This window comes from Acytostelium subglobosum (genome assembly GCF_000787575.1).
Source record: "Acytostelium subglobosum LB1 DNA, scaffold: scaffold11, whole genome shotgun sequence".
In the NCBI taxonomy this organism is placed as follows: Eukaryota; Evosea; class Eumycetozoa; order Acytosteliales; family Acytosteliaceae; genus Acytostelium; species Acytostelium subglobosum.
Genome location: NW_012236522.1, coordinates 980,253 through 992,247, shown reverse-complemented (window position 1 = coordinate 992,247; position 11,995 = coordinate 980,253). Strand labels below are relative to the sequence as shown.

General features: G+C 44.3%; 5 protein-coding genes across 5 annotated transcripts; 3 read left to right on the top strand and 2 right to left on the bottom strand.

The window, feature by feature from the left end:
• Positions 1-1,242: 1,242 nt before the first annotated feature.
• SAMD00019534_062780 (hypothetical protein) lies at positions 1,243-1,668 on the top strand (the record flags this gene model as incomplete). Its single annotated transcript, XM_012898876.1, has 1 exon — positions 1,243-1,668. One exon carries the CDS (start codon positions 1,243-1,245, stop codon positions 1,666-1,668), a length of 426 nt encoding a protein of 141 aa, XP_012754330.1.
• A 1,033-nt stretch (positions 1,669-2,701) lies between these two features.
• Positions 2,702-3,482, bottom strand: SAMD00019534_062770 (hypothetical protein; the record flags this gene model as incomplete). Its single annotated transcript, XM_012898875.1, has 2 exons — positions 2,702-3,402; positions 3,464-3,482. The coding sequence occupies 2 exons, from the start codon at positions 3,480-3,482 to the stop codon at positions 2,702-2,704; spliced, it is 720 nt and encodes a 239-aa protein (XP_012754329.1).
• A 249-nt stretch (positions 3,483-3,731) lies between these two features.
• On the bottom strand, positions 3,732-5,894 carry SAMD00019534_062760 (hypothetical protein; the record flags this gene model as incomplete). Its single annotated transcript, XM_012898874.1, has 1 exon — positions 3,732-5,894. One exon carries the CDS (start codon positions 5,892-5,894, stop codon positions 3,732-3,734), a length of 2,163 nt encoding a protein of 720 aa, XP_012754328.1.
• A 1,268-nt stretch (positions 5,895-7,162) lies between these two features.
• On the top strand, positions 7,163-8,549 carry SAMD00019534_062750 (hypothetical protein; the record flags this gene model as incomplete). The annotated part of the gene is made up of 2 exons (XM_012898873.1): positions 7,163-8,097; positions 8,243-8,549. 2 exons carry the CDS (start codon positions 7,163-7,165, stop codon positions 8,547-8,549), a joined length of 1,242 nt encoding a protein of 413 aa, XP_012754327.1.
• Positions 8,550-10,951: 2,402 nt separating this feature from the next.
• On the top strand, positions 10,952-11,563 carry SAMD00019534_062740 (hypothetical protein; the record flags this gene model as incomplete). The annotated part of the gene is made up of 1 exon (XM_012898872.1): positions 10,952-11,563. The coding sequence occupies one exon, from the start codon at positions 10,952-10,954 to the stop codon at positions 11,561-11,563; it is 612 nt and encodes a 203-aa protein (XP_012754326.1).
• Positions 11,564-11,995: the final 432 nt, after the last annotated feature.

Below are 11,995 nucleotides of genomic sequence, written 5' to 3'. Positions count from 1 at the left end.
GCGCACCCATCCCAGAGCTGACACATCAAAGCGTTCTTTACGTCCATCAGCAAAGGGCAAGGCAGGTGGCTGCGATGCGAATGGAATAACTGCCTCTACCACTGCCTCCACGATGCCTATCCCGAGCAGGTAACAGAGCACTTTGGCAAGCCATCACGACTCAAGAAGTTCCTCAACCTCGATGTCGATCAGAAGGTCTCGATCAAGCGGATCCCAGAACTCGAGGACAGGCTCAACATCAGAATCAATGTCAAAGGTGATCATTGCTATGCCTCGGCATCAAGGGCAACCAGAGAGGTCAACCTAATACTAACAAATGGTCATTACAAACTAGACAAGGAGGGCACCAATGCAGGCAAGGGCATCAGATACACTCGACACAACGAGCGAGACGTCTACATCAAGCCAATCGTATTCAAGTATCTCAAGGGCGATCGGGTCCAGCTCTACGATGACGACGAGTACACAACCATCAGTCTGGAGCAGTTCATCAACAAGAAGAGACGCAAGTACCAAGACAAATGCGAGTACATCCGTATCCTCTCGGGCAACACGCTCGAGGAGACATTGGACTCGTTCAAGGCCGACGCCGACATGCTCAAGGAACACACTAACGGCATCATCGACATGTACACAACAGGACAGAACATCAACAAGGCTGCGATCAAGCTGTTCCTCTCGTACAACAAGACTGTCAAACCAGAGCCCATCGGTCAGATGGAGGGAGAGTGGATAAAGAAGTCAGCCTATGGCCCATTGATGATTGCAATTCAACATATAGGTGCTCTCTACAAATATGACGTCGCTAGGATGTATGCCTCCATCTTGAGGAGCAGTGGCTTCATGATCCCAATCAAGTGCGGCGAGTTTCAACATCTGACCGACGAGGAGCTCAGCGCAATGAAATCAATCCCATTCGGTATCTATCGCGCCACGATCAACGGCAAGCACGGCGCATTCAAGATCAACAAGAACGACTACTACACTCACTACGACCTCATCTTTGCCAAGGAGCTAGGACTGACATTCAACCTCAAGACTGGCAGCAAGGCCAATGCGCTCATCTACGACAGCAGCTGCAGGAAGTTTGGCTGCGATATGTTTGGCAAGTTCATCGATCAGGTGCTCGGCTGGATAGACGCATGCGAGCCCAAATCTAGATGAGAGGAGCTTTGCAAGTGTCTCTATCAACGTCTCAGGGGCGCTCTCTCCAAGCGCAACAAGACCAAGCAGTGCGTCAACATGGAGTGCGAGGAAGAGGTGATAGCCACCAGCGATGGACAGAGAACGATCAAACACATCGATGTCAACGTCGACGAGGACTACTCAATCGATCGCATCACTCCAACATCCAATGGTGGCGCGATGATCAAATCAGCATGCAACACCGATATGTTCGACACGCCATTCGCTCGCATCATGCCATTCATCATATCTCGTGGTCGCAAGATGATTGGAACGATAATAAAGGATGACATTGCCAACATCAAACGTGTGCACACCGATGGATTCGTCTCGACCAAGCCCTGGACTGTCAAGGCTGGCAAGAAGTCATTGGATTATCCCAAGTTGGGCAAGGAGTGTGGCGACCTGCGATATGAGGGCTACTGCCCCGACGCCATCGTCAAGAACATGAGCAAGGTCGAGGGAACGTTCATTATTAAATAATGTTGGATAGGATATAATGGAGGAGTTCAGCAGGTTCTTGGACAGGAATAAAGTAGAGTCACCATCAGAGGCAGCAAGGAACATCATGGAGGATCCAGTGTTGAAGTCCTTATTTTACAGGACCTATGAGGAGCTTGTTGACTGGAAGAAGATGTACTACTCTGCTGCTAATGAGAGAGATGTCCTGAAATCGAGGATGGAGTGCAGACAAGACAATAACTACTACAGTATGATCAAACCTCTCAGATCAGGGCCGGTGATGTTTGTGACGAGACCATGGTTGCAAATATAATGTGACCAATTTGATATAATGGAGGACAGCACGGAATTGTTTATCAATAGCCAGGGAGAGTTAACCAACAAGATAAATTCAATCACTGATAGTATTCTAAAGCAGCGTGAACAGGATATCAAAGCAGTAATGTCTAAATACAATGATTCAGACAGTGACAACCTGTCAGTCGATGATCCCGACGACCATTCTGACTATGACGATGATGAAGATACTGACCCTTCAATGTTCCGGTATCTTGACAAAAAAGACTCAGCAGGGCATTGAGACAATTGAAGAGCTGGTATAAGTGTGCCCAGGAAGATATTCATCGGCAACGAGTACAGTTGGTAAAGGAGAAAGATCAATACAAGGATAAACTGAACAATATGATTGCCGAGCTGTTCGCCATTTACAAGAAATATGGCCCAGGATCAACATTATAATCTCTACTTCCATCATTATGGACGTAAAGAATACCATCGACAAGAGTGGCAACAACACCAACAAGTCATACATGCAACAATACTACGAGGAGTACAAAGAGGAGATCAAGGCCTACAATACTGAGAGGATACCATGCGATGCTTGTGGCAAGTGTATTTCCCGACATATGATGAGGCAACACTGGAGGATGCATCAATAACTACAAGTGTTTATATATATCGGGAGTAAGCTAATGGCTGGAGAGGTTACTCTCCTTGCCTCCAGCCATGATCCAGATCCATGGACCTATAAATACAAGCAATGGCACTCCACAGCCTAGTTGGAGGTGTTGGGAGTGCGAGGATCTTGCATGAAGGTTTCATACAAGTTGTACTGTCCATCATCGTCCTCCAATGTAGGCACGTCCTCCTTCTTTGCAGTTGGAAGCGGTCTCGATGGTAGGACAAGATCATAGTTGGCGAGGCTGGCCATCGATGGAGATGGTGACGGTTGCTCAGTGAAGCGGCTGGCCTGTGCAGCGGTGACAGATAGAGTAGGTTTGGCCGGAGAGACAAGGCGAAGATGGTTGTCCATTGCCATTGACAGTACTGATGATGGAGACGGCGGCATCTCAGTGAAGCGGGTAGATTGTTGATGCGCCTGCATAGGAGGAGAATAGACAGACTGGATCCGTTGGCGCATATTCCTCTGAGTCTGACGCTGCATGATAGCCTCTTCTTTCTCAATTGCTATCTTGGCAGCATCTCGTAAGATTCTCGTCTCCACTCGGGCTGCAGACTTCAATCTCTTGACCTCTTCCCTCTCTGCCGCATTGGCTTCGTTGATAATATCACGTTCCCTCTTGCGAGTGTCTTTCGTATCTTGACAGATCTGACACAGCTCGTCTCCTGGCTTGTTGACATCCCTCTTGCAGGCTGGGCGAGAACACTTAAGATCAAAGTGCTCCTCGCATAGAGGTTGACCACGCATGGCATAGGACTTGCACTTGGGACGTGAGCATCGGAACTCAGAAGTATCTAAAGTGGGAAGATAAGTACAAGGTAACTATAAAGCTATAATTACATCATACTTCCATACCGTTTGTAGAGACAGTCATTGTTGTAGAATGGCTTGATCCTACGCTCCAAGAGGGGTATTTATTTGGTCATAAACATATGAGAGCGATCTCTCATAGCTGATTGACTGTTCTAAATTAGGCAGTGGGATCTGTATCTTTAAGGTGAACACTCGGTGAACAGTTGGTGAACAGTTGGTGAACAGTTGGTGAACACACACACACACACACATACACACACACACACTCTCTCTGTCTCTCACACTTACTCATAGCTGTAGTAGTCTACAATTATAAGTAACCGAATTTCTTGTATCTCTGTTCCATCGCTCGCGCTCGCTTCTCTTCCCTTCTCACATCACTGTAGCCAGTCGCCTCTTTGAATGGTACTCCTCGATAACGATTCAACAAGAAGCGCATGGCATGATACCCGCACGTGTGGCTGTTGGTCGCCTGGTCAATCACCCTGTTGACTTTAAACTTGAGATACACGTCTGGGTCGATCTCTTCCACCAACTGCTTCATCCTTCTCATAAAGTCAGTGCTGGGATCATCGCCAAACGAGTCGTAGTACTCAATCGCCTTGTCACCCTTGGCATCAATGTTACATGCGACCCAGTGACTGCCCGGCTGATTGCTCTTGTCCAGGTTCAAGATGAATGACATGCGCTGCTTGGGCTTGAGCTCATCAAGTTGATCACTCGCAATGACACCATCAAACCCATCCTTGTGATACGGCTGCATCAACTGCTCGATCTCATAGTCGTACAATCCACCGTCCTCAACCTTGCCACTACCCTTCTTGATCTGGTGTGCCTCATTAATAATAGCATCCGCCAACGTGGCCTTGTTCTTCTCGTACTTGAGCTCCTTCTTTAATAGTGTTCCAAAGTCCTTCCAACTGATGGCGTTGTTCCAGTAGCGCGTGACGAGATCTGATACTTGAGGTGCAATCGTCTCTACGACATGTTGCATCGATGCCATGTCCTGTACTCGCTTGGCGTGAATTGTTTGGTCTTTAAGTTCTTTCTGGAGGTCTCGCTTCTCATTTGGATCCATTGCAGCAGGTCGCAACTCCAAGCCAAGTTTATAGAAGAGTGCTTGTGAACCTTGCAAGTCCCCGTCAATGTACTTCTGAATCATTGGTTCGATCTTGGGAGTTAGAGCTGCTGGTACGTCTCTCAATGCCTTGACACTAGATGCTGGGACGGATAGTCTCTTGTTAGTTGTTGTTGTGGTAGTAGTAGACGTCGTGGATGTTGTTGGAGGATTGGTAGGTGTCGTTGTGGTTGTTGATGTTGTCGAAGTGGCTGGAGGATGGGGAGGGGAGCTGTAAGGAGACGTCTGCTCTGGTTGTGGCTCTGTCTTTACCTTGGGCATGATGGAGGGTACGGGCTTCTTAAGCAACGAGGGCTTGGGCTGCCTGGGAGCAGCGGCAGCGGCCATGACCTCCACAGCTTTTATGTGCTCGACCGTCTTCTGCTTCTCTCTCTCTGCTCGCTCCATCGCTTGCTCCAATCGCTGTTCATTGACGGCTTGGTCCAACATCCGCTTGACATCTCCATCGTCCATTTGGTGCCTAATGTGATCAATCTCTCCATCTATGTGTTCAATCTTGTCTGTGTCGCGTGGCTCCTGCTTGCTGATTGACCTTCTCTCTGATAACAGCTTGTTGATTTTGGACATCGCGCTGTTCTGTTCGCGTTCACGGTGATCTGCTAGCTTCTTCATCTCCAGTTCGTATCTCTTCTGCTCCACTTGCGCTTCAATCTCGAGCTTCTCCATGTCCTGTTGGAATCGCTTGTTGAGTGATTGCTTGATGTCCATGATGTCAGAGTGAGCCTGTTGTAGTAGTCCATGAGTTGAGGTCTGTTGGCCGTGCAGTCTGTCAAGGTTGTTGCCCAGATCATTACCATCGTCCTCTTCTTCCTCTTCCTCATCATCTGATGGTGGCGGCGACACCTCCTTGAACACGTGCACAACATGGTCACCTTCATTGATGCCGTGTTCTCCAATCTCATGGGCAGCCGCTGGTATTGCTGCGTCGATTAATAGTTGATCAGGTGCTGGTAGTGCATGTACAGCCGCGTCCTTGATGATCGCATCGACCTTTGCTCTAGTCTGTTGTTCCAAGTCTCTCGCATTCTTCATCAGCGCTTCCCTGTAGTTGGCATCCTGGATTGATCTGATGTATGATCCCTCTGTTGGAGTGATGTATGATGATGAACTTGACGGTGTGAGAACGTGCTTGGCGTTGGATGCCTTTTCCATAAGCTTCTTGATCAACTCCAAGTCTGACTTGCGAGAGTTGATATACACCTTCCTCTGCTTCCTCCTGATGTACCTACCCTTCTTGTCACGTCGAAGTCGCGCTGGTCTGATCTTCTTTATCTTTACTCTGAGCTTCTTGCCCTTGGTCTCGTTGATCTCTAGATGGACTTGATGTCTAACCATTATACATATATATGATCGTTAGAATTTACGGAAGAGCAAGCTAGAATTTAGTCAATAGGCGGTGCTTGAGTATGTCTGATTGGAGAGGTCGTACTATTTGTTGAACGATTGGGATTGGAGCAGTGGGTTGTGTGACGATTGGCGCTGGAACAGTCTCCTTGGGCTTCTGCTGATTGCTCTCCCAGTTTGTGAACCTCTGCATCAACTCTTCAAGCTTCTTCTCCATCACATCACTCTTGTTGACACGAGGCTTGGTCACTCTGACAGGCTTGGGCTTCCCTGGCTCGATAACTATTGGTTTGGCTACCTCGATAGAGGCTGGTGGTTGTTGATCGCCATCGCCATTATCTCCATCATCATCAGAGTCATACAACACATAAGCACTCTCTTTCAATGCTCTCTGTTCCTCTCTCCACTTGGCTAGGTTGGCAGCTGATCCAGCATATCCTTTTTTTATTGGCATTATATATATTTAAATCATAAAATGAGTTTGATTACCCATAAGAGGATCTTTTATGTCAATTCGCTGAACAGGTTGTCGGGCACTATCTCTAATTTTAGATACAACATCGAGTGATACGAACACGATGAGTTCGATCAAGTGGCTCTGTTGCAGGCTTGCATTCCCAAGTCATTCTAGACTGTGCCCAAGAACAGAAACACATTCTCATTGAGAGAGGGTGATTAAATCAACAATCACCCAACCAGTTGACATACTCAATCACATGGCCAACATCAAAGCAACCAAACACAGGTAAGTATACATTCATTTGTTCAAGTGGCAAGACGCAAGTATCATTCATATTCAATGACGCTGACCTGTTCCATCATTTAGGTTTCAATCAGGATAGTATCAACTACTTTGAAGATGGTCAGTTGACAAGCACCAATGTTATCGACTTGCAGATTGAGAACATCCTTTACATTCATTCAGACCTGTGCAGCAATGGATCAGATGATGTGCTTCAAGAGGTATGTACTGCTGGAGTGTCCGACTTTGCGTATGTCAACTGGACTAACCATAACCTAGAGGCTTACTCTAAGCAGCTAGTGTCCAAGACAAAGAAGACATTCTACATCTATTTGACTGACAAGGATGGAGTTGAGATCTTTCTCAATGGTGTGGACATGAACTTGACGCTGATACTGTACAAGCACAACGACATCTTTCAGCTGATACGAGGATACATCGAGCTCTTGCTTGTGAAGGATCACGAGAGCATCCAAGTTGGAGAGGAAATATAATCGATCGTTACAATATAATATAGATGGAGCACAAAGTTTCCAAAGAACTCGATTACACACCTTTGCTCGTTGCAGAGCCAGAGTATGAGTACACAAGGTTATACCCTCAATCGGGTACAACATCAACAACAGTTTACTCTGGTGGCAATGATACAGTCTTTGAGATTCCACCGTCCAAAGCATTCAACTTGTCCAGATCACACTTTAGGTTCAACTTTACGATCCCAGGTATTGCCGACAAGTCTCAGATGGTATTTGCCGACTTTTGTCCATTCTTCAGACAGGTGCAAGTGTACACAAGAGGTGGTTTGTATTTGATGGACCACACCAACTTCCATTTGCACTCCAAGATGGTGACAGCGAGAAACAAACCATTGGTCGAGACAGAGAATACATTCAATACATTTGTTCAAGGTGAGGAGCAATCGATGATCCCATGTCTGAGTTCCAAGTTACCAAGGTCATATGATCCTGGATTTGTATTCAACCCCAACAGTGGTGAGGAGGCTATTGTGCCTTATGTCGAGACCAAATACTTTGCTGCTGGTGATGCCGCCAATGCTCAATTGCTCCTCAATGTTACCATCCCATTCAGTGAAATGTACGAGTGGATCCTTTGCGTTGACAAGGACATTATGTTGAACGAGACATTACTTATTAGATTCGTTTGGTCTGAATTGTCAAACATTGCTTTCTCTGCTAATCCTCCTCCTGCTAAGCCGGCAAATTCGCCATCAACATTGATGATATCATCACCTGACCCAACTCAAGGTGCAGCAGCCATTCCAGCACCTGCGAATGGCACATTCAATATTACAGACATGGCAATATATCTCGCTGTCGAGAAGAACTTGGCAATTGTCAATGAACTACAATCAAGGATTGTTAGTCCAGATGGTTTCTCGTTGATGATTCCATATTGTTACAACAATATTACTTCTCTTATAGGTAATACTTCGTATTAATAGACAAAATGGTATGACATTGGAGAGAATTTATCACAGTCTATTTGTAACTGCTGCCACTATCAATACTGCAATTTACAGCAATGGTATTGCTCGTACTCATCTTGATCATTTCTACACAAATCTCAATAATAATAGGTTGATGCAGTATGATTATTATCCAGGTCAATATGATGATTATCTTGCTCTAAGATGGATACTCAAAGACTCGAGCATTCTTAATCCAAGAGTCAGTCGTAGGAACTGGTGTTGGATTGAGGAGTTTGGTGATGGAACTTCGAACTTTAACAAAGACAACATGATCACTGGCATCGACTTGAACCTTGGTGAACAGAAGTGGGACTTTAATGCATTCCTCAGCGAGGCCACAAACTTGACCCACAATACTACAATAGTTTGCAAGCGTAAGTTGGTCATCACCCCAAATGGACTGGCACTTGTGTAAATATATTATTTAATATCCATTAACTAATATATATGGGCTACTCCAAATCAAAGATAGTAAAGACAATATTTGTCAATGCAGTGTTCCAAGGCAATGGCGGTGAGGACCCTCCACCCAATGGGAACAAGGTGTACGTACCAATCATCATTGATTTCGTTCCAGATGCCATCATACTCAAGTCCTTTTCAGTTACCTACAATGCTGAGGGGAATGGAAACATAGCAGTTATTAGGACAGATTTGATCCCCGACAATATTTTATTCTGTTCAACCGAGCAAGTATGTTTCCAGAGCCCCAACTATTTGTATCTCAACAAGAGTGAGAAGAGGATCCAGGGCAATTATTTATTTGAATGCGTCAATCAGAATGGAGTGAGGATGAGAGCAGATGTAACAGCAACCTTTGCAATAGAGTTTGTCAAGTATGGACTAGTAGTATAGATGATCAAGCTAGAAACCATAAATAATGTTGAGGTGGAACCAATCAAACTACCGAAGCAACCAAAGAACATTAAGGGTTCCAAGTTGTTCAATCAGGTCAATGCCAACATATTGATCTGCGCCGCAAAGAATAGTGGCAAGACAGTCACAATCAAGAAGATTATTGATGAGTGCTCTGGGGAGAATACCAAGGTTGTAATCTTTTGTGCAACTGTAAATAATGATGCTGCTTGGATTGAAATACAGAATGACATGACCAAGAGAGGCATTCAGTACGAGACTTTTGTAAGTATCAAAGATGGTAAGGTTAATGTTTTGGAACAATTTATTGCATCTCTTCAGAAACCAGTAGAGGTTAAGAGAGAGCCTGGATTAATGCCATTGAGAGACCCGAAAATTCCCATGATTAAAACTGCTCCTTTGATAGGGCCGTACCAATTGCCCCCTTCAACAGAACCACTGAAACCAAAGTTTGTAGCTCCAGAGTACATAATTATCTTTGATGACTTGTCAAGCGAATTGAAAGATCCTTCAATACCAAAATTGTTGAAGATTCAAAGGCATTTCAGTTCCAAGATCATCATCAGTACACAATCTTGGAAGGACACTTCAAAATCCATTCGTTGTGGAAACCTAGATTATGTTTTGTTGTTCAAGAACATCAATGAGAGTACGCTCGATACAATTTATGAAGAATTATCAATTACCGTTCCACAGAGGGATTTCATAATGATGTATCAAATTGCTACTGATGAAACGTATCATTTCTTTTACATCTCTCGAGGTGGACAGGATTATAGGATGGACTTTAATAAACGTTATGTTACCAAATAATATATAGAATGTACGCAGTACCAGTAGCTCATCGAAGAGCAGCTCTGATTGATGCCTATGGAAGTGGGCATCTGCATGGAGGAATGATTAATGATTTTCATCACCCTAGACACACTAGCCTTGGAGGACAACCATTGCCTTTTGGATACCATCCTGGAATGCATGGTGATGGATTCTTTGATTGGATTAAGAAGGCTCAAAATGCAATTAAAGAGCATAAATTTATTAGTCGAGCAGCCAAGGCATTGGATGTTGCAGGTGTTCCATTCAGCGGAGCCATCGGCAATGCAGCAGAGGCAATGGGGTATGGCAAACCACGAAGAAGACGACAGTCAGGAGGTACGAGTTATGGCATCGATGGTGGACGTAAACGAAAGGCCAAGACAGGTGGAAAGAGAAAGAAATAAATTATTAGGTCCATTGGGCTCATTAATTTATGGCTGKGGCRTTTTTTTGTGTTCTTCATCGAAAAATGCATCATACTTTCATTAATCCAAAACATAAGAAACAGTGGTCGGATATACAACAAGAACATCATCATTTGTTTGGATTGATGATCCATTCTGGGCAGTGATAATTATTTGTCCATTCTGACATAGCATCCTTGATGGGATAGGAACATCAATTTGATAAAATCCAGGGATAGTTGTCTTTCCCCATAGTTCAAATGGTATGAATGGTTCTGACCTAATAAAATCATTGGCAGTTGTTGTTGGAAATGTAATACCAGTGTATGTAATTGAAATAAGATTACCAATCCTTTGCATGATGGCACTACCGCTAGCAACAACATTTCCATATCCCCAATTGAAATTTGATCTATGCAACTCATAATTCTTTAAAGGAAAATAACCATTTCCGAGGACAACACCTTCTGTAAAAGTCTTGACTCCATTAATTATTTGATCAGTCTCTGATATGATAATATTGGCACTTGGAGCATGAGTTGGAAGATTGATTACTGATTGATTATCTGTCTGGACATTAAGAGCGATTTGATCCTCAACACCAAAAGTTATTTGATTGGTATTGGACTCAATGTTGAGTTGATCTGTTATGATTAGATTATCGAGGGTTGTAATATCTGGTGACTCATAATCATTAAACAAATCGATGTATGACATATATATGAGTGACGAGTATTATAAAACATTTGGATTAAAGCCTGTTAACAAGGATTACTTAGACAAGCAAGAGTTGTACAAGTTGTACTTGCAACCAAAGAAGGACAAGGGATTGAATATGCCTCACTATCAAGTATTTGAAACTGGACTGAAACAACAAGCTGATTTATTGTTCTTACCTGATGATGATGGATTCAAGTATGCGTTGGTTGTTGTTGATTTGGGTAATCGATTAACTGATGCCGAACCATTGAAGAATATATCAAGTGCAGCTGTCAAGCAGGCATTCGAGACAATTTACAAGAGAGGAATATTGGTGATGCCCAAACAGATACAGACGGACCCAGGTGGTGAGTTTGAGGGAGAGACCAAGAAATATTTCAAAGACAAGGGAGTGTTTCTAAGGTATGGAGTTCCAGGGAGACACAGGATGCAAGCAATGGTTGAGGCGAGGAACAAAACATTGGGAACAGTTTTGATGAAGAGGATGACTGCTCAGGAGATGTTGACTGGTGAGACGAGTAAGCACTGGGTTGAGGACTTGCCAAAGGTTATAAAGGCTATGAATGAGAGGTTCAAGGTGGACCCGAAGAAAAAGAAGCCAGAGTCGAACTGAGTAGTCTGTACTGGAGACTCTTGTGATGTACTGGACGAGGGAACCAAGGTTAGGGTCAAATTGGAAGAGCCAATTGATTATGCTACAAGGAAGAAGGTGTTTGGTACATTCCGTTCTGGAGACATCAAGTGGAATCCAGAGATCAAGACCATTGAGAGGTTGTTATTGATTCCAGGATATCCACCTTTGTACAAGGTGGAAGGCAGCAAAATATATTATACCAAGAACCTGTTGCAAGTTGTGCACAAGGAAGAGGTTAAGCCACCATTGAGTGTTGTGAGAGGCAAGGATATCGTTGATGTGGATGAGCCCAAAGAGGTGATTGAAATTGATAGTGATAATGAACCTCCAAAGGCCAAGAGATGGAATGGGTTGGCTAGTGAGAAGCGGAAACCAGCTCCTAAGATGAGACATGATATTTGAGCAATTATT